Source organism: Esox lucius, chromosome 5 (genome assembly GCF_011004845.1).
Source record: "Esox lucius isolate fEsoLuc1 chromosome 5, fEsoLuc1.pri, whole genome shotgun sequence".
Taxonomy (NCBI): Eukaryota; Metazoa; Chordata; class Actinopteri; order Esociformes; family Esocidae; genus Esox; species Esox lucius.
The window spans coordinates 5,268,952-5,288,652 of record NC_047573.1 but is presented as its reverse complement, the minus strand read 5'-3'; the positions used below and the strand labels follow the sequence as shown (position 1 = coordinate 5,288,652).

Sequence of the window (19,701 nt, the reverse complement as noted above, 5' to 3'; positions counted from 1 at the left end):
ACTACTGTCTGCCTGTTTGAGAAAGACAGAAGGAAAGCAAATGGCATCAAAAAACACTGAAAATGCATTTTGCACTAACTTTGCCTGATCTGCTTTGCTGGTTAAATATTTTTTCAATAAATTAGCAGACTTAGGGTTGATATTTGAATATGATTGGCTGATGTAGAAGAATGGGTGGAGTTTAAACAGCGCCTCCCAGACGCATTCCATGGCACCTTTGTCACTTGTAATTGGTATATTTGGGGCTGCGTGAGGTATACCCACATGAGGTAACCCTGGACAAGGTAACCTCACTTAAAGTAACCCTGGACGAGGTAACCCTGGACGAGGTAGCCCTGGACGAGGTAACCCCACATGAGGTAACTCCAGACTAGGTAGCCCTGGATGAGGTAACCCTAGATGAGGTAACCCTGGACGAGGTGACCCCAGATGAGGTAACTCCGGACGAGGTAGCCCTGGATGAGGTAACCCTAGTTGTGATAACCCTGGACAAGGTGACCCCAGATGAGGTAACTCCGGACGAGGTAGCCCTGGATGAGGTAACCCTAGTTGTGATAACCCTGGACGAGGTGACCCCAGATGAGGTAACTCCAGATGAGGTAGCCCTGGATGAGGTAACCTTTGTTGTGATAACTCTGGGCGAGGTGACCCCAGATGAGGTAACTCCGGATGAGGTAGCCCTGGATGAGGTAACCCTAGTTGTGATAACCCTGGACGAGGTGACCCCAGATGAGGTAACTCCGGATGAGGTAGCCCTGGATGAGGTAACCTTTGTTGTGATAACTCTGGGCGAGGTGACCCCAGATGAGGTAACTCCGGATGAGGTAGCCCTGGATGAGGTAACCCTAGTTGTGATAACCCTGGACGAGGTGACCCCAGATGAGCTTAGAGAGACAAAGACACTGGGACTGAATTTGTTACTGAATGGTTGCTAGTATCAGAGTACTGCCCCTTCTATTGGTCACTTGAGCAAGACACTAAGTACCAAAATAGCCCTTTGTTCAGGGTTGCAGTACAGTGGTTGACCGTGTGTCTCCCTGTATGTGTGTGTGTGTGTGTGTGTGTATACAAGCTGGGGAAAGGCTTTACCAGGGCTAATGATCTATTACGCAACTCTGTGAAAGGATGACTGTCGGACAGGAAGGCACATCATACTCTGTCCATTGAAGTACCTCTCCCTCAATGCGTGCAGAGTGGTCCACACACACACACACACACTGACACACACACTGACACACACACAGACACACACACAGACACACACACTGACAAGGACACACACACAGACAACACAGTTTAACACTCAGACTCAATCGTGTTTGATGTCACCAAGGAACATCACATGTGATGATGAATGTATCTGAGGTGAGGAAGGGAGGAGTTACACATCCTGAGATGCATCAACTCTTGCTCCATGGGGTTTCCAGGCCGGGTGTCTGTAAGAGCACTTTGTGACAACTGACAATGTAAATTTCATTGATTGGTTGAATATCGGGGGCGCCATTCCCCTTCTGTGGTTGGAACCTAAGGAAACCTCTGAAACCTTTTCAAATAGTATATAAAATACCCCTCCAACAAGCTATCTTAACATGAATGCAACTATAAGTCACTCTGAATGAGAGATAATAAAGATTGTAAGATCACATGACTTTTTAAGGCCACATCAAGATAAGCGACAGCATGATTTGTCAGGCAGAATCAAGATAAGCAACACAACCAGGTCAACTTTGGACAGAGACAGCCTGGAGTCGTCAGGCCAGATATTCCTGAGGCATCGACTTAGGTTTCTTGGGGGTCAGAGGTCATTGTTATCCTGTCCAAAGATACCCAGGATTTGGTTAACAAGGCGCATTGTCAAACACATGTTCAGACCACCAAGGGGACATCATAAAGAATATTAGTTTTTTATTGTAGATGCCGTGTTTCTGTTCTTTTATCAGAATCAGAATCCTGTACATATAGCCCAGGATTAGTTTCATGTCATGCGTATATATAACGCTCCGTAAGGACATCTTGCACCTGGGCATCACAACCCTATCCCAGTGCAACGCTACGCCAGTGCAGGGCTACGCTAGTGCAACACTACGCCAGTGCAACGCTACACCAGTGCAGGGCTACGCCAGTGCAACGCTACGCCAGTGCAACGCTACACCAGTGCAGGGCTACTCCAGTGCAACACTACACCAATGCAGGGCTAACCCAGTGCAACGCTACGCCAGTGCAACGCTACACCAGTGCAAGGCTAACCCAGTGCAACGCTACGCCAGTGCAACGCTACGGCAGTGCAGGGCTAACCCAGTGCAACGCTACACCAGTGCAGGGCTACGCCAGTGCAACGCTACGCCAGTGCAACGCTATGCCAGTGCAACGCTACACCAGTGCAGGGCTAACCCAGTGCAACACTACGCCAGTGCAACGCTACACCAGTGCAGGGCAACGCCAGTGCAACACTACGCCAGTGCAACGCTACGCCAGTGCAGGGCTAACCCAGTGCAACGCTACGCCAGTGCAGGGCAACGCCAGTGCAGGGGGATAAGTAATGCTTTACAGCTTAAGAGGAAAACCCAGACATGAGCACCAGCCTTAAAAGCCAGAGGCCCTGGTGTAACATTTCTTGGTTCTAGTCAAGATTCTGGCAGTCGTGTTTAACACTTAGCCAGAGAGAAATTAACTGCAATTCTCTCATTTAGAAGTAAAGCATCTGATATTTTACTATCATGGGTATAGTGGGAGAACAGGTAATGCATAGCAATACGTTGTGATTGACCCTCCTTTCAGTCTTCACATGTTACTGTACACGGACCTAATGTCCTGATGTGGCAATCCCATAACACACCTGAGATTTCCTGCCGTCCAACACGCACTTATTGATAAAGCCATTGATGACAAAGCCCAAGGAATGTCTGGCTGTGTTTCTGGGACAGGCTAGCTCCTCGACGTCCCTGCGATGAAGGTGAACAGGTTCCCAGAAGTATGTCACAGGTGCAAGACGTCTTAAGGCCCAACCTGTTCTACCTCTTCACAACACCCAGTTCAATCTGTCAGCTGATCGTCACACTGGATTTAGTTCAAAACCTCCAGGTTTTCAGCAGGTAGCCCAGGCTACTCTGGCAGCAGTGTGGACAGACACTGTCTCGTCAACTTCAGCTTCGCCCTGAGCAGAACGAAGATTTGCAGGTGAATCCCTGTTGCAGATCTGAAATCTTGTTTTTAGCTACTTGCTTGAATTGGAGCTTGTGTTTTTCTGTTTGCTGTTGTTAAATGCTTTTAAAGGCTTTGTCTGTGATTGTCTCAAGGAGACAGTGTCTGGAGCAGGGTGCTTTAGTAGCTGATAGAAGTCCCTTGTAACTCAGCACTGTGCTTTGCAGTTCCAGGGGGGGTTTATGGGGACCATTGCAAAAACAAGTGTATGAATCTGCTTTAAGTCACTGTGGATAAGTGCACAGGCAAAATGACTAATATGCAGGCCTAAATGTATCAGTAAATGACTAATATGTAGGCCTAAATGTATCAGTAAATGACTAATATGTAGGCCTAAATGTATCAGTAAATTACTAATATGTACGCCTAAATGTATCAGTAAATAACTAATATGTACGCCTAAATGTATCAGTAAATGACTAATATGTAGGCCTAAATGTATCAGTAAATGACTAATATGTAGGCCTAAATGTATCAGTAAATGACTAATATGTAGGCCTAAATGTATCAGTAAATGACTAATATGTAGGCCTAAATGTATCAGTAAATAACTAATATGTAGGCCTAAATGTATCAGTAAATGACTAATATGTAGGCCTAAATGTATCAGTAAATAACTAATATGTAGGCCTAAATGTATCAGTAAATTACTAATATGTAGGCCTAAATGTATCAGTAAATTACTAATATGTAGGCCTAAATGTATCAGTAAATTACTGATATGTAGGCCTAAATAAACTTCCAGAAGATTTTAGACATGCCCCAAACGTATACATTTTTAAATCCAGGTTAAAAACACTTCTCTTCTCACATGCCTATGACTGAGCACTTAACCACACTGTTTAGCCTTATAGCTTCTTATGTTTATATCCCATTATTAATCTTTATATATTTTCTTATTGTATTTTTTATTATTATGATGTATTTATTTGCTTTGATGTTTTCATTTGAGTATTTGTCTTTGTGTTATTGTACATTCATATATTTTTCTTTGTAAAGCACATTGAATCGCTTCCAGGGGGAAAGATGAAGGTCGACCAGGAAGCTCATCCCCTGTCATCCGGACTGGAGCGTTCGGCGATCCGGTGTCGGGAGGTTTGTCGGTCGTACGGGAAACTGAAAGTGCTGAGCAGTCTCAACTTGACCCTGCCCCAGGGACATATGTGAGTGAACCACACTACTTTACTGGTGTGAAAATATGCACCTAAAGGGAGACTCAACCAAAAAAAGATGCAGAAAGTAAATAGCATAATTCAATTTACGTAAATAAATGAATGGCAATGCAAAACATTGCCTCTGCTTGGTCCTGGGTTACCAGGCTAATAGAGGGCGGTGCAATTTGACCAAACCATCAGGCTTGGACCTCTGGGAACTCAGTTGAGGTAGAAGGCAGGAGAGTGTGTCCTTCCAGCGTGTAAGGATTCTGGTATAGACTTCCTGGTTGGCCCGAGCAGCATGATAACACCCTGTGCTTCTGTAGACATGTCGTGAAATCAACCAAGTCCACTGGAAGTTACAAGTGCTTTGGGGAGAAAAACAGGGTAAAATTTAAATAAAATGTAATTGTGATAAATTATGTTTTTTATCTTGAACATGGCCCACTTTCAGCAACATTTTGCTTATTCTACATTTTAAGGAGAAATAACTATTTTCCAACTTAAAAGGTTCCTCCAACTTTATGTAGAGCTTGGGCCAAGATAAACAGTAATCACTCATACATATATATATATTTTTAATAAAGCAGTTGTCACAGAGTGCTCTTACAGATACCTAACCTAAAACGCGAAAGCAACAACAGAGTTAATGAACAGCGAGGAGGAAAAACTCCCTAGTAGAGTCTAAACTTAGGAAGAAACCTAAAGAGGAACCAGAGAGTGGTGGCCCAGATCCATGGTTCATCTTTCTTTAAACATCAAGTACACCACTGGCTAATGGGGTAAAAATCTATGAAATGGGGTGATAATGTGATAATTTGGGGAAAAAAATTCAATCCAGTATGTCTTTCTCACTTACCTTGCAGCTACGGCCTGCTGGGTCCGAGTGGGTGTGGGAAGACCACACTGTTGAAATGCATTGTGGGAGCGCTGAAGATCTCCCGGGGACACATCAGCGTGTTGGGGAAGCCGCCCGCGTTTCCTGGACACGAGGTCCCTGGGAAGATGGTGGGGTACATGCCACAGGTAAACATCTACCTTACAGGTACTGGATCTGAACTGCCACAGGTAAACATCTACCTTACAGGTACTGGATCTGAACTGCCACAGGTAAACATCTACCTTACAGGTACTGGATCTGAACTGCCACAGGTAAACATCTACCTTACAGGTACTGGATCTGAACTGCCACAGGTAAACATCTACCTTACAGGTACTGGATCTGAACTGCGACAGGTACATTTCAAATTTGCAGGTATATGATTTGAACTGCCACAGGTAAACTTCAACTTTACAGGTACTGGATTTGAACTGCGACAGGTACATTTCAACTTTACAGGTACTGGATTTGAACTGCCACAGGTAAATTTCAACTTTGCTGGTATATGATTTGAACTGCCACAGGTAAACTACTTTACAGGAACAGGATCTGAACTCCACCAAAGGTTAACTTCTAATTCACAGGACATGCAGTAGCTGAAACAACAAATACCATGACAGAACATAACATTACCTTGTGCTCCTCTCCAGGACCTGGCATTGTATCACGAGTTTACTATCAGTGACACGTTGAATTTCTTCGGCCGTATTCATGGCCTGTCAACTAAGGTCACACAGCTTCGCATTGACTTCCTGGTTGACTTCCTTGACCTCCCTCAGCAAAGCAGCCTGGTTGGAAAACTCAGGTAAATATGGTTGTGAAATTCTCGAATCTCCAGGTTTTCTATAAACTTCTCCTTGAGACCTCAAAACATTGATATCCCAATGTTGTTTTATAAGGACGGATCAGGCCCTAACATGCTGTCACAGTCACACTCTATGCTAGCTCTCTGAATCAAAACAACAAACGTGTGTGTGCAAAAGCATTTTCTCACAAAATACACATTAGCTGTTTCATCACGGTTCTCAACTGACCCAAGTCCACATATGCAGGAATCTTTCACCAGCCACTGTCACTGGCCATAGTCCTGTCACAACCATGCATAACAGGCCATAGTCCTGTCACAACCATGCATAACAGGCCATAGTCCTGTCACAACCATGCATAACAGGCCATAGTCCTGTCACAAGCATGCATAACAGGCCATAGTCCTGTCACAACCATGCATAACAGGCCATAGTCCTGTCACAACCATGCATAACAGGCCATAGTCCTGTCACAAGCATGCATACATGTACTATGTAATGATGACAACAGATTAGTTCAACTGGAATGGCACAATCCCTCTCAGCTAACAAATGAGCTGCGAATAAACAACACCCCAAAGTATTTTCTCCATTACCACAAACAAAGCAAATAACTGTGTTAACAGTAAAGAACTACTGAAGCACCTTCTATTCTGGTGTGCTTCTAACAAGACTAACAAAAATAAACAGGTCCCAACTGAGTGACTCAGGCTTCTGTCATGTAAAAAGGCTAGGGTGTCACCAAACCTTGACAAATGCTGGCTAAGTCTGTGTTCTGAAACAAGCCTTTGTCAAGCCGTCCGTGTTAAAAAGAAGACTCCCTAACCAATGGCGTCGATAGCCCCGGGCGTCTGCGGCTTTAGCCCCAGATCTTTTATGAATAGCCCCGGATCTCAATCGGACCCAAAAAAATAAGCTCTGAATGTATTGTGATCCTAGCGAAGCCTCTGTCCCTCACTACAATAAAAACATCTCTTAATGATTGTACCTCACAGTTTTATCGTGGTGGGGACTGGGAATTCACTATCAGATGTCAAAGAGTAACAATCATCCTGGTATCAGCTAATGGAGTTCTGAATTAAAACTGAATTAAAAATGTTTGTAATTCTATTATTACAGTGCTTATGGCTTGGTTGGATGTTGTTGTGTGTGTGTGTGTGTGTTTGTTGTGTGTGTGTGTGTGTGTGTGTGTGGTTTTACAGTGGAGGACAGAAACGAAGAGTGTCACTGGGAGCAGCTTTACTTCAAAACCCCCAGTTACTGATTCTAGATGAACCAACAGTTGGCGTGGATCCTGTGCTGAGAGCCAAGTATGTACACTCTCTCACACACACACACACACACACACACACACACATTCACACACACACACACACACACACACACAGTCCATAGTCCCTATATACTGTACTATTATGACCCCATACTCCCTAATTAGTGTACTACATACAGTACCAGAGCCCTGGTCATAAGTAGTGTACTACATACAGTACCAGAGCCCTGGTCATAAGTAGTGTACTACATACAGTACCAGAGCCCTGGTCATAAGTAGTGTACTACATACAGTACCAGAGCCCTGGTCATAAGTAGTGTACTACATACAGTACCAGAGCCCTGGTCATAAGTAGTGTACTACATACAGTACCAGAGCCCTGGTCATAAGTAGTGTACTACATACAGTACCAGAGCCCTGGTCATAAGTAGTGTACTACATACAGTACCAGAGCCCTGGTCATAAGTAGTGTACTACATACAGTACCAGAGCCCTGGTCATAAGTTGTGCACTTTGTAGGGAAAGAGTACCATTTGTGACACAACCGATGTTGACCTTAAACGGGGGCGTGTCCTTTGACCCTGCAGGATCTGGCAGCATCTAGTAGAGATTGTGAAAACTGGAAAGGTGTCCGTCATCATCACCACTCACTACATAGAAGAGGCCAGGCAGGCCAATGTGGTAAGACGCACACGCACACACACTCTCACACACAAACACACACACACTCACACACACACTTTTGTTTACTATATTTTGTACAGATCTTTTTGGCACTGACGTTTCCCTAAATCTTAGAAGCAACCCTAACTGTATCTCCCAAAACCTGAACATCTAAACCCAAAACTAAATGAAGACTGGAAAAATGTCCTACTGAAATGGGTTCCTGCAATAATCTCTTTACAGTAAAACAAGCATATTTGCCACAATTTACCTATTTTGATATTTGAGATCATACTAGCTCACAGAAGGTGACAGAATATAGCATTTTTATAGTTCATAAATTAAATAATTTGAAGCAGTCGAGTATGATTCAAGTATGTTTATGACCCAGGTGGAGTCATGTTTTCTCAGAAAGCTCCTTCGTATTTAATCTGTCTTTGTTTCCTCACATCCTCTCTCCTTCCCCACTGGGAATGACCTGGCTGTTTCCTCACATCCTCTCTCCTTCCCCACTGGGAATGACCTGGCTGTTTCCTCACATTCTCTCTTCCTTCCCCACTGGGAATGACCTTGCTGTTTACTCACATCCTCTTCCCTTCCCCACTGGGAATGACCTGGCTGTTTCCTCACATCCTCTCTCCTTTCCCACTGGGAATGACCTGGCTGTTTCCTCACATCCTCTCTCCTTCCCCACTGGGAATGACCTGGCTGTTTCCTCACATCCTCTCTCCTTTCCCACTGGGAATGACCTGGCTGTTTCCTCACATCCTCTCTCCTTTCCCACTGGGAATGACCTGGCTGTTTCCTCACATCCTCTCTCCTTCCCCACTGGGAATGACCTGGCTGTTTCCTCACATCCTCTCTCCCTTCCCCACTGGGAATGACCTGGCTGTTTCCTCACATCCTCTCTCCTTCCCCACTGGGAATGACCTGGCTGTTTCCTCACATCCTCTCTCCTTCCCCACTGGGAATGACCTGGCTGTTTCCTCACATCCTCTCTCCTTCCCCACTGGGAATGACCTGGCTGTTTCCTCACATCCTCTCTCCCTTCCCCACTGGGAATGACTTTGCTCTTTTTAACCCCTACAGGTGGGTCTGATGAGGAATGGACGACTTTTGGCCGAGGGGGAACCTGAAACCCTGATGAGACAGAACAGTGCAATGGTGAGCAATAACCATTTGTAAATCAGATCAAGACAAAAGGTTTTGATGTCTTTCTTTGATATTTTATATGAAATGAAATGGACCTGAAAGAAAAACATCTCCAAAGGTTTTTTCATGTACGCTTATAACAGTAACGGAGATCCTAAAGGCTAGGAGACAACACGATATCTTCTGAATCTAAGTCGGGGGGATTAGTCAATTAGAGAAGGATAATCATATTAACATTATTATTAACCGGGAGCGAACTCAAAATTAGCAATGACTGCTAACAAGCTAACGATGGTTTGACGAAGACCCTGTGCGCTACGTCTTCTTTGATATCTGCCCCTCACATTCGCCCAGCGCGTGTAGACCTCTGCTCATTCAAACCCTCCCACTGACCTTGTCTGTCTCCCCTACAGACCCTGGAGAAAGCCTTCCTGCAGCTGTGTGAGACCTTCGACCAGGTCGGCTCCAAGCGCAGCGCGTCCCAGCGGGGTCAGCAGGGCGTGGTCCCGGAGAACAGCCAATCAGGCGAGAGTCAGCCCATCCTGGGAGTCGGACCGGGACCGGCAGAAGAGCTGCCCAAATACTCAGGTGAATTTAGGGTTCCAAAAATCCAGAAAGGTTAAAAAACACTTGTAGGAAAGTCAGGACAGGATGTCTAGGATTCCTGGTTAGACGTCTCCCAGTTGGAACTTCTGGCTAAAATCGTGAGTAACGTAAATTCTCTAAGCTCAAGTAAACCATGAGGAATCTGGTTAAGTAAAGACATGGCTTTAAGTTGCTCTGAATCACCATTTCTAATGTTGTTTTTGAAAGGTATTGTGATACCAATTTGTGTCAGTATTTGTGTGTATGTGCTTGTCTGTGTGTGTGTTTGTGTGTGTGTGTGTGTATGGTGTCATGTGCAAAAGTTAATGGAAATAATCTGAAGGTGCTTATGGGCCCAGGAGTGCAGCAAGTGGCTGGAGATTCAGTTAGTTTGTTGCTTGTGGGTAGAAGCTGTAGCAGAACCTGTAAGTCCAATGCCTGATTTTCCAGTGTATGTGTGTGCGTGTGTGTGCAGCGGACTGGAAGGTACAGGTCAGGCATGTGGTGCCAAAGTGGAGGAACATTGCGGCTCTGATTATCAAAACCACGGTGCGGATGAAGAGAATGCCTGGGTGAGGTTGACGACAATTAACATAATGAGGATGATGCTAAACACACTGATGATATTGATGTTGAGAAAAAGGTTGAGGATGAAGATGGCTGGAGCAATGAGACTGAGGATTTCCCTGGGTGCTTCCAACCAGAATATGTGGAATACATTCTGGTGAAAGTTACCCGGAATGGCATTTTGTATCTTTACAGGTCCCTGTTTTTCCAGTTCCTGCTGCCAGTCATGCAGATCTCCCTGATGTGTCTCTGTATCGGAGGAGATCCTAAAGGAATACAGGTGGCTGTGGTCAACAACGAGACCTCCTCCGGCTCCTTCAGCCAATCTCTGCTATCCTTCCTGGACAACTCCAGCATACAACAGGTACTGGGCCAATCAAATGTGTTTTTAGTTAGAGGTAATACCAAATCTAGGATCGGCTTATCTAACACTGTGGGGTGTGTGGGCAGCGAGTGTGTGAATGTGAAGCAAAAACGAAAACACCAAGACGACGGCGACACGAAGAACAACTTTCTGAACCTTTATCAAATCAGTGCAGTAACTGAACCACACAGTCTCTGAACTCACAGGACACAATGACCCGTGACGAGCAAGTGACAGAACAAGGAACTTAAATAGCAAAATTAGCAAGGAGGAGCAGGTGTGTCGGTGGTGTGAGCTGCTGCCGTCATCTCCTGCCGGCGGTTAGTACGCCAGCGAGGTGCAGCAACATGGAGAGGGGGAGCAATGTGGAGAGGGGGAGCAATGTGGAGAGGGGGAGCAATGTGGAGAGGGGGAGCAATGTGGAGAAGGGGAGCAATGTGGAGAGGAGGAGCAACATGGAGAGGAGGAGCAACGTGGAGAGGAGGAGCAATGTGGAGCAACTGTCACAAAAAAAACAAATCCCTCCAAACTGAGGTTGTTTTTTCTTATTAGAGTTATGGGTTTGAGACTGATGGCAAATAGCAGGATGTTTTAATATCACAGTGTTCCTCCAAGGAAAGTACTGCACTCCTTGGACGAAGATGGTGTTATTGAAGACATATTAATAGTCACTGTGCCACCTGACCTGTGACCCTTCTGAACCCCAGGTTAACCTCACCCACACTGAGGCTTTTGCAGGGGCCTATAATGGGGAGTACTGGGGGGTCATTGGGTTTGGAAAGAATTTCACCAGCAGCCTGACCAAGAGGTGAGTCCCAGCTCACACACACACACACACACACACACGGTCACACACACACACACACAGGGCACACACAGTCACACCATGTCGCACATCACAAATTTTGATTGTAGCCGATGTGTGTTGTATCTTGATGTGTGTTGTGTCTTGATGTGTGTTGTGTCTTGGTGTGGGTTGTGTCTTGATGCGTGTTGTGTCTTGCTGTGTGTTGTGTCTTGGTGTGTGTTGTGTCTTTGTGTGTGTTGTATCTTGATGTGTGTTGTGTCTTGATGTGTGTTGTGTCTTGATGTGTGTTGTGTCTTGGTGTGTGTTGTGTCTTGGTGTGTGTTGTGTCCTGATGTGTGTTGTGTCTTGATGTTTGTTGTGTCTTGGTGTGTGTTGTGTCCTGATGTGTGTTGTGTCTTGATGTGTGTTGTGTCTTGATGTGTGTTGTGTCTTGATGTTTGTTGTGTCTTGGTGTGTGCTGTGTCCTGATGTGTGTTGTGTCTTGATGTGTGTTGTGTCTTGATGTGTGTTGTGTCTTGATTTGACCAGGATGCTCCAGCGACAGGTTTCCAAGGAGACCGTGGAAGCTGGGTCGGTGCGTGTCTGGTTAGACCTCACCAGTAAGTTTTTCCTCTACAGGAGGATATATGTTACATATATTTTTCTAATTTGATTAAATACACCAGCTGATATGAGAATCATATGGAAAAACCAGCTGAATTCCTTGTCCTACTCATAAGCGGAGTTCAACGGTATTCGCTATAAAACAGGATGTTTGATACATTGACTGGTAAGGACTTTTCATCCGTCGGATAGTAAAATTGGTTTTGACTGGCAAATTACCTCTTTTAAGGATTATTGTATTATGATGGAATTATGTAATGTACCATCAAATAAAATGTTATATTCGTTTTATGTCGGTAGAATTGAAAATAATTGAATGGAATGTAATCTGTTTTATTTCACATGAATGTTCAAAGCAATCAAATGTATCAAACTATTCTTAACTGCTGATATTTAGACAGTTATGATCCTCTTCTCATGTGTTTTCTGCAGATCGACAAATCGCCTTAATGCTTCAGAAAAAACTGGAAGATGCTTTTCAGGTACAGAGTTCCAAATTATCTCCTTTGTTATAAATTGACATAATTCTGTTTTTAGACATGGCATTCTGTTTAGAGAAATGACATTCTGTTTAGAGAAATGACATTCTGTTTAGAGACCTGGCCTTCCATTTAGTGACCTGGCAGTCTGTTTTGAGATGTGGCAGCCTGTTTAGAGACATGGCAGCCTGTTTAGAGACATGGCAGTCTGTTTAGAGACATGGCAGCCTGTTTAGAGACATGGCAGTCTCTTTTTAGGAGCTGCATTTAGAGACATTACATTCTCTTTATTTAGAGACATTGCATTCTGTTTTGGGACATGGCATTTTGATACATGGGATTCTGTTTAGGGACTTGACATTGTATTTTGAGACATGGTATTCTATTTAGAGACATGTTGTTTTGAGACATGATGTTTTGAGACATGGTGTTTTGAGACATGGTGTTTTGAGACATAGTGTTTTGAGACATGGTATTCTGTTTAGAGACTTGACATTGTGTTTTGAGACATGGTATTCTATTTTGAGACATGGTGTTTTGAGACATGGTGTTTTGAGACATGGTATTTGGAGACATGGTGTTTTGAGACATGGTATTTTGAGACATGGTGTTTTGAGACATGGTGTTTTGAGACATGTTGTTTTGAGACAGTGTTTTGAGCCATGGTATTTTGAGACATGGTGTTTTGAGACATGGTGTTTTGAGACATGGTATTTTGTGACATGGTGTTTTGAGACATGGTGTTTTGAGACATGGTATTCTGTTTAGAAACATTCTGTTTGGAGTCAATGAACAGTACAAGTGCAGTACAACGAAATGCACTGAATGCATTTAGAGGATGCTAATGTGTAATGGTATCTATTTCTCTGTTCCCTCATCAGGACTTTGTCCGACATAAGACTGGCAGCAAGTCTCACCTGGTCTCCCTTCCTGTCAAGGTAGGACAAAGAGGAGCTCGTCACATGTTCCCAAGGGCACTACAGGGCTCTGTTTAAACGCAGTGCACTACAGAGGGAACAGAGCACCGTTTGGGAGGTTGACCCTGTGTTGATGCATGTTTATTCATACCAAGAGAACAGCTTTTTTCTCACTATTTATTTTTTGGTCGTCGACACAGTTTGAGGAACCCATCTACGGCAGCCTGAACTCAGACTTCACCACGTTTGTGACACCGGGAGCCGTTCTGAGGTAGAATTTCCATTCATGTCTGAAATGAACCTAGTCAGTGTCACTGGTACGAGATGTTATAACCACCTAAACATTTACCTGTTATATATTATAGCTTCTCTTTTGTTGTTTTTCTTTCTTTCCTGTTTGTCTCTTATTCCTCTCTATTTTCTCCTTGTAACTATTCACCCTCTTTATTTCCATCTTTTTTTATCCATCTATCATTCAATCTTCTCTTCTCACCAACTCTGTTCTTTTCACATCCACTTTTCTTTAGACTTCCTCCTCTCTCTCCACAGCATCACCTTCTACCTGTTGGACTGTGGTTATAACCTGTATAAGTCCTCTCTCTCCACAGTATCACCTCCTACCTGTTGGACTGTGGTTATAACCTGTAGAACTTCTCTCTATCCACAGCATCACCTTCTACCTGTTGGACTGTGGTTATAACCTGTATAAGTCCTCTCTCTCCACAGTATCACCTTCTACCTGTTGGACTGTGGTTATAACCTGTAGAACTTCTCTCTCTCCACAGCATCACCTTCTACCTGTTGGACTGTGGTTATAACCTGTAGAACTCCTCTCTCCACAGCATCACCTTCTACCTGTTGGACTGTGGTTATAACCTGTAGAACTCCTCTCTCCACAGCATCACCTTCTACCTGTTGGACTGTGGTTATAACCTGTAGAACTCCTCTCTTCACAGCATCACCTTCTACCTGTTGGACTGTGGTTATAACCTGTATAAGTCCTCTCTCTCCACAGTAACACCTTCTACCTGTTGGACTGTGGTTATAACCTGTAGAACTTCTCTCTCTCCACAGCATCACCTTCTACCTGTTGGACTGTGGTTATAACCTGTAGAACTCCTCTCTCCACAGCATCACCTTCTACCTGTTGGACTGTGGTTATAACCTGTAGAACTCCTCTCTCTCCACAGCATCACCTTCTACCTGTTGGACTGTGGTTATAACCTGTAGAACTCCTCTCTCCACAGCATCACCTTCTACCTATTGGACTCTGGTTATAACCTGTAGAACTCCTCTCTCTCCACAGCATCACCTTCTACCTGTTGGACTGTGGTTATAACCTGTAGAACTCCTCTCTCCACAGCATCACCTTCTACCTGTTGGACTGTGGTTATAACCTGTAGAACTCTCTCTCTTCACAGCATCACCTTCTACCTGGCTGTGGGCTTGACGGCTCTGTCCTTTGTGATTGAGAGGAAAGAGGGGCTGATGGACAGGTGTTGGGTTGCAGGTGAGAGGTCACAATTGTTCATAACATGGGCAGCAAAATGGCATCCTATTCTATATTTAGTGCACAGTGTTTGACCGGGGTCTTATTTGACTCCCTTGTACTGACCAGTCCCAACCACTAGGGGGAGTCAGTCAATCATTTATCCTACGTATGTTCTTACTATGCTATTATTTCATCTCTCCCCCTCTCTCCCCATCTCTCCCCCTCTCTCCCCATCTCTCCCCCTCTCTCCCCATCTCACCCCATCTCTCCCCCTCTCTCTCCTTCTCTAGGTGTAAGTTCAATGGAGACTGTGCTTGCTTACCTCATCTCCCAGTTGATTATAATCAGTGTGCAGATCTTTCTGTTACTTCTGATAATGCTGCTGGTCTTCAAGGTAACACACACACACACAGTCACACACACACACACACACACACAGAGACACACACACACACACAGACACACACACACACAGAAACAAGGGAGGGAATGACAGTTAGCCTGACTGGGATCATAAGGGAAGGAATGACAGTTAGCCTGACTGGGATCATAAGGGAAGGAATGACAGTTAGCCTGACTGGGATCATAAGGGAGGGAATGACAGTTAGCCTGACTGGGATCATGAGGGAAGGAATGACAGTTGGCCTGACTGGGATCATAAGGGAAGGAATGACAGTTAGCCTGACTGGGATCATAAGGGAGGGAATTACAGTTAGTCTGACTGGGATCACAAGGGAGGGAATGACAGTTAGCCTGACTGGGATCATAAGCGAGGGAATAACAGTTAGCCTGACTGGGATCATAAGGGAAGGAATGACAGTTAGCCTGACTGGGATCATAAGGGAGGGAATGACAGTTAGCCTGACTGGGATCATAAGGGAGGGAATGACAGTTAGCCTGACTGGGATCATAAGGGAAGGAATGACAGTTAGCCTGACTGGGATCATAAGTGAAGGAATTACAGTTAGCCTGACTGGGATCATAAGGGAAGGAATGATAGTTAGCCTGACTGGGATCATAAGGGAAGGAATGACACTTAGCCTGACTGGGATCATAAGGGAAGGAATGACAGTTAGCCTGACTGGGATCATAAGGGAGGGAATGACAGTTAGCCTGACTGGGATCATAAGTCTGACTGGGATCATAAGGGAGGGAATGACAGTTAGCCTGACTGGGATCATAAGGGAAGGAATGACAGTTAGCCTGACTGGGATCATAAGGGAAGGAATGACAGTTAGCCTGACTGGGATCATAAGTGAAGGAATGACACTTAGCCTGACTGGGATCATAAGGGAAGGAATGACAGTTAGCCTGACTGGGATCATAAGGGAGGGAATGACAGTTAGCCTGACTGGGATCATAAGGGAAGGAATGACAGTTAGCCTGACTGGGATCATAAGGGAAGGAATGACAGTTAGCCTGACTGGGATCATAAGGGAGGGAATGACAGTTAGCCTGACTGGGATCATAAGGGAAGGAATGTATGTGTGAGTTTATATCAGTCTTTTCCCTTCTCTTCTTCCATCCCACATATCCTCCAACATGTCCTCAATCTCCTCCTCTTGCTTGTTCTCCTCCTCCCCAAATCCATCCTCCCCCACCTCCCTCTCCAGATTCCTAACGAGGGGAACCTGGTCTTGGTCATAGCCCTGATCGTTTTGCAGGGCATAACAGGAACCTCCTTCGGTCTGGTCATCTCCTCCGCCATCGATGATGAACAGAACGCCACCCAGGCTGCCTTGGGCATCTTTTACCCCAACCTCATTGTCAGTGGTATGTTACACACCTACTAAGACATCTGCTATCCCAACCTCATTGTCAGAGGTATGTTACACACCTACCAAGACATCTGCCAACCCAACTTCATTGTCAGCGGTACGTTACACACCTACCAAGACATCTGCTATCCCAACCTCATTGTCAGAGGTACGTTACACACCTACCAAGACATCTGCCAACCCAACCTCATTGTCAGAGGTACGTTACACACCTACCAAGACATCTTCTATCCCAACCTCATTGTCAGAGGTATGTTACACACCTACCAAGACATCTGCCAACCCAACCTCATAGTCAGCGGTACGTTACACACCTACCAAGACATCTGCTATCCCAACCTCATTGTCAGAGGTACGTTACACACCTACCAAGACATCTGCCAACCCAACCTCATTGTCAGAGGTACGTTACACACCTACCAAGACATCTTCTATCCCAACCTCATTGTCAGAGGTATGTTACACACCTACCAAGACATCTGCCAACCCAACCTCATTGTCAGCGGTACGTTACACACCTACCAAGACATCTGCTATCCCAACCTCATTGTCAGAGGTACGTTACACACCTACCAAGACATCTGCCAACCCAACCTCATTGTCAGCGGTACGTTACACACCTACCAAGACATCTGCTATCCCAACCTCATTGTCAGAGGTACGTTACACACCTACCAAGACATCTTCTATCCCAACCTCATTGTCAGAGTTACGTTACACACCTACAAAGACCCTGGATTTATTTTTTTATTGCCATTACTCTTGACAGCAAAGAGGTATTCTCTGTCATTCTAAATAACTTTTTTTGAAGTGTAGCTGTTATCTGAACGCTTTCTGAAAATTGTTTGCTGTGTGGCAATCATTCAAATTTTATGTCATGGAATTCAACTCCTTTTGCCCGTATGGCAAACATATTTATTATTCTATTTAACAGCACATTTCCTGCTAAAATACACATTTTGACCCAGCAGAAGAAAATATTGAGGTGGCCTCTCTCTCTCACCCTCCATCACGCTAACTTTTTGTCACTAACTCTTTCACTATTTTTCTCTCCCACACTCTGTCTGTCTCTTTCCCTGGTCCTCTCCTTCTGACCATCTGTCTCTGTCTGTCTCTCTCTCTGTCATTCCCTCTGGTCCTGTCTCTCTGTCCTTCTGTCTTTCTCCTTTTGTCCGTCTTTCCCTCTCTCTCTATGTCTGTCTCTGTCTGTCTGTCCATCTGTCTCTGTCTGTCTGTCTCTGTCTCTCTCCCTGGTCCTCTCTATCTATCTGTCTGTCTCCCTGTCCGTCTCTGTCTGTGTGTGTGCAGGTATAATCTGGCCAGTAGAGTGCATCCCCTATCCACTTCGGTACATCAGCCTGGCCCTTCCCCAGACCTACGCCTCTGAAGCCCTCCGCTGCATCATGTACAGAGGTCAGACACACACACACACACACACACAGACTCTGATATAGACACTCAAACATAAAAAAACAGAATGAGCTGGCAGCCTGTGTGGGAGTGAAAGGTACTTCCTGGATAGAAGGTCCCATGTGACCATGTGTTCTGACATTCCACACATGGCTGTCATGTGACAAACTTAAAGAACTCCTTATAAGGATGTCAGCGTTGAGAGGAGGGCGGGGTCTAGTGCTCAGAAAGGTAATTGCGCACACACACACAAACACACACACACACAAACACACACGTCTTGCTGGGTCACGGCACACAGACGGCGATGACTTTGTAGAGCTAACAGCAGGGTTCCATTTGATGACCTCTCACCCTCAGGCTGAACTATCTGTGTGGTTCTGATGACCTCTCACCCTCAGGTTGAACTATTTGCATGGTTTTGATGACCTCTCACCTTCAGGTTGAACTGTCTGGATGGTTCTGATGACCTCTCACCCTCAGGTTGAACTATCTGCATGGTTCTGATGACCTCTAACACTCAGGTTGAACTATCTACATGGTTCTGATGACCTCTCACCCTCAGGTTGAACTATCTGCGTGGTTCTAATGACCTCTCTCCCTCAGGTTGAACTAACTGCAGGGTTCTAATGACCTCTCTCCCTCAGGTTGAACTAACTGCAGGGTTCTAATGACCTCTCTCCCTCAGGTTGAACTAACTGCAGGGTTCTAATGACCTCTCTCCCTCAGGTTGAACTAACTGCAGGGTTCTAATGACCTCTCTCCCTCTGGTTGAACTAACTGCAGGGTTCTAATGACCTCTCTCCCTCTGGTTGAACTAACTGCAGGGTTCTAATGACCTCTCTCCCTCAGGTTGAACTAACTGCAGGGTTCTGATGACCTCTCACCCTCAGGTTGGGGTCTGTCCAGGATGATGGTGTGGAGGGGGTTCGTGGTCACCATGGGCTGGAACACTTTCTTCGTCATCCTGGCCATTGTCATCCTCAAGCTGCGGATGTAATACGCCTACCCCGGGATCCAGGGGCGTTGGACTGGGAGGAAAAGGGGTACTAAGTATATAGGGCCCTAATGTGTAGAGGGGCCCTCAAAATGTTTAAATCTTGAATAAAGTGGGGAGGGGCCCTCAGAGACCGCCTATGTACAGGGCCCAGAATTTTGTGCTACATCCATGCCGGGATCCTGTCTTGAACCGGGGGAAAGCCGCCAGGCGAGGACCAGGCTCCACACAGAGGCCTAGGGCCCTTCCTCATCTCTGGATGTTTGTCAGTGGACAGTGCTTCAACAGGGTATGAGCTGGCGTACCATGTCGTTGATGCTCCCCTTCCTCTCTATCTGACTTCCCACCCATAAGTCCTGTTACTTTCCCGTTTTACTTACCAGTTAACTCCTCTGACATCCCCCCGTTACATTACTAAAGTCAAAACCAGCATGAAAAATGTCTGAACGTGTATGCACTCGTTACTGTAAGCCTTTCTGGATAAAAGTGTGAGCTGAATTACTGAAATGTAAATGTGGGTTCTATATTTACTTTTCTTTTTAACTCAGAGTGTAAGTTTACAGCTGGATTCC

At 45.2% G+C, this 19,701-nt stretch overlaps 1 protein-coding gene across 1 annotated transcript; it reads left to right on the top strand.

The window, feature by feature from the left end:
* Nucleotides 1–2,964: 2,964 nt before the first annotated feature.
* Nucleotides 2,965–19,227, top strand: LOC105008391 (ABC transporter G family member 20). Its single transcript, XM_034292283.1, has 20 exons — nucleotides 2,965–3,177; nucleotides 4,220–4,364; nucleotides 5,222–5,381; nucleotides 5,886–6,040; nucleotides 7,244–7,351; nucleotides 7,902–7,995; nucleotides 9,067–9,141; nucleotides 9,543–9,717; nucleotides 10,190–10,286; nucleotides 10,477–10,645; nucleotides 11,353–11,453; nucleotides 11,982–12,052; nucleotides 12,489–12,538; nucleotides 13,417–13,473; nucleotides 13,653–13,723; nucleotides 14,874–14,962; nucleotides 15,235–15,338; nucleotides 16,558–16,717; nucleotides 18,031–18,135; nucleotides 19,026–19,227. Exons 2-20 carry the CDS (start codon nucleotides 4,228–4,230, stop codon nucleotides 19,130–19,132), a joined length of 2,085 nt encoding a protein of 694 aa, XP_034148174.1. The 5' UTR covers nucleotides 2,965–3,177; nucleotides 4,220–4,227; the 3' UTR covers nucleotides 19,133–19,227.
* The last annotated feature ends 474 nt before the right edge of the window (nucleotides 19,228–19,701 follow it).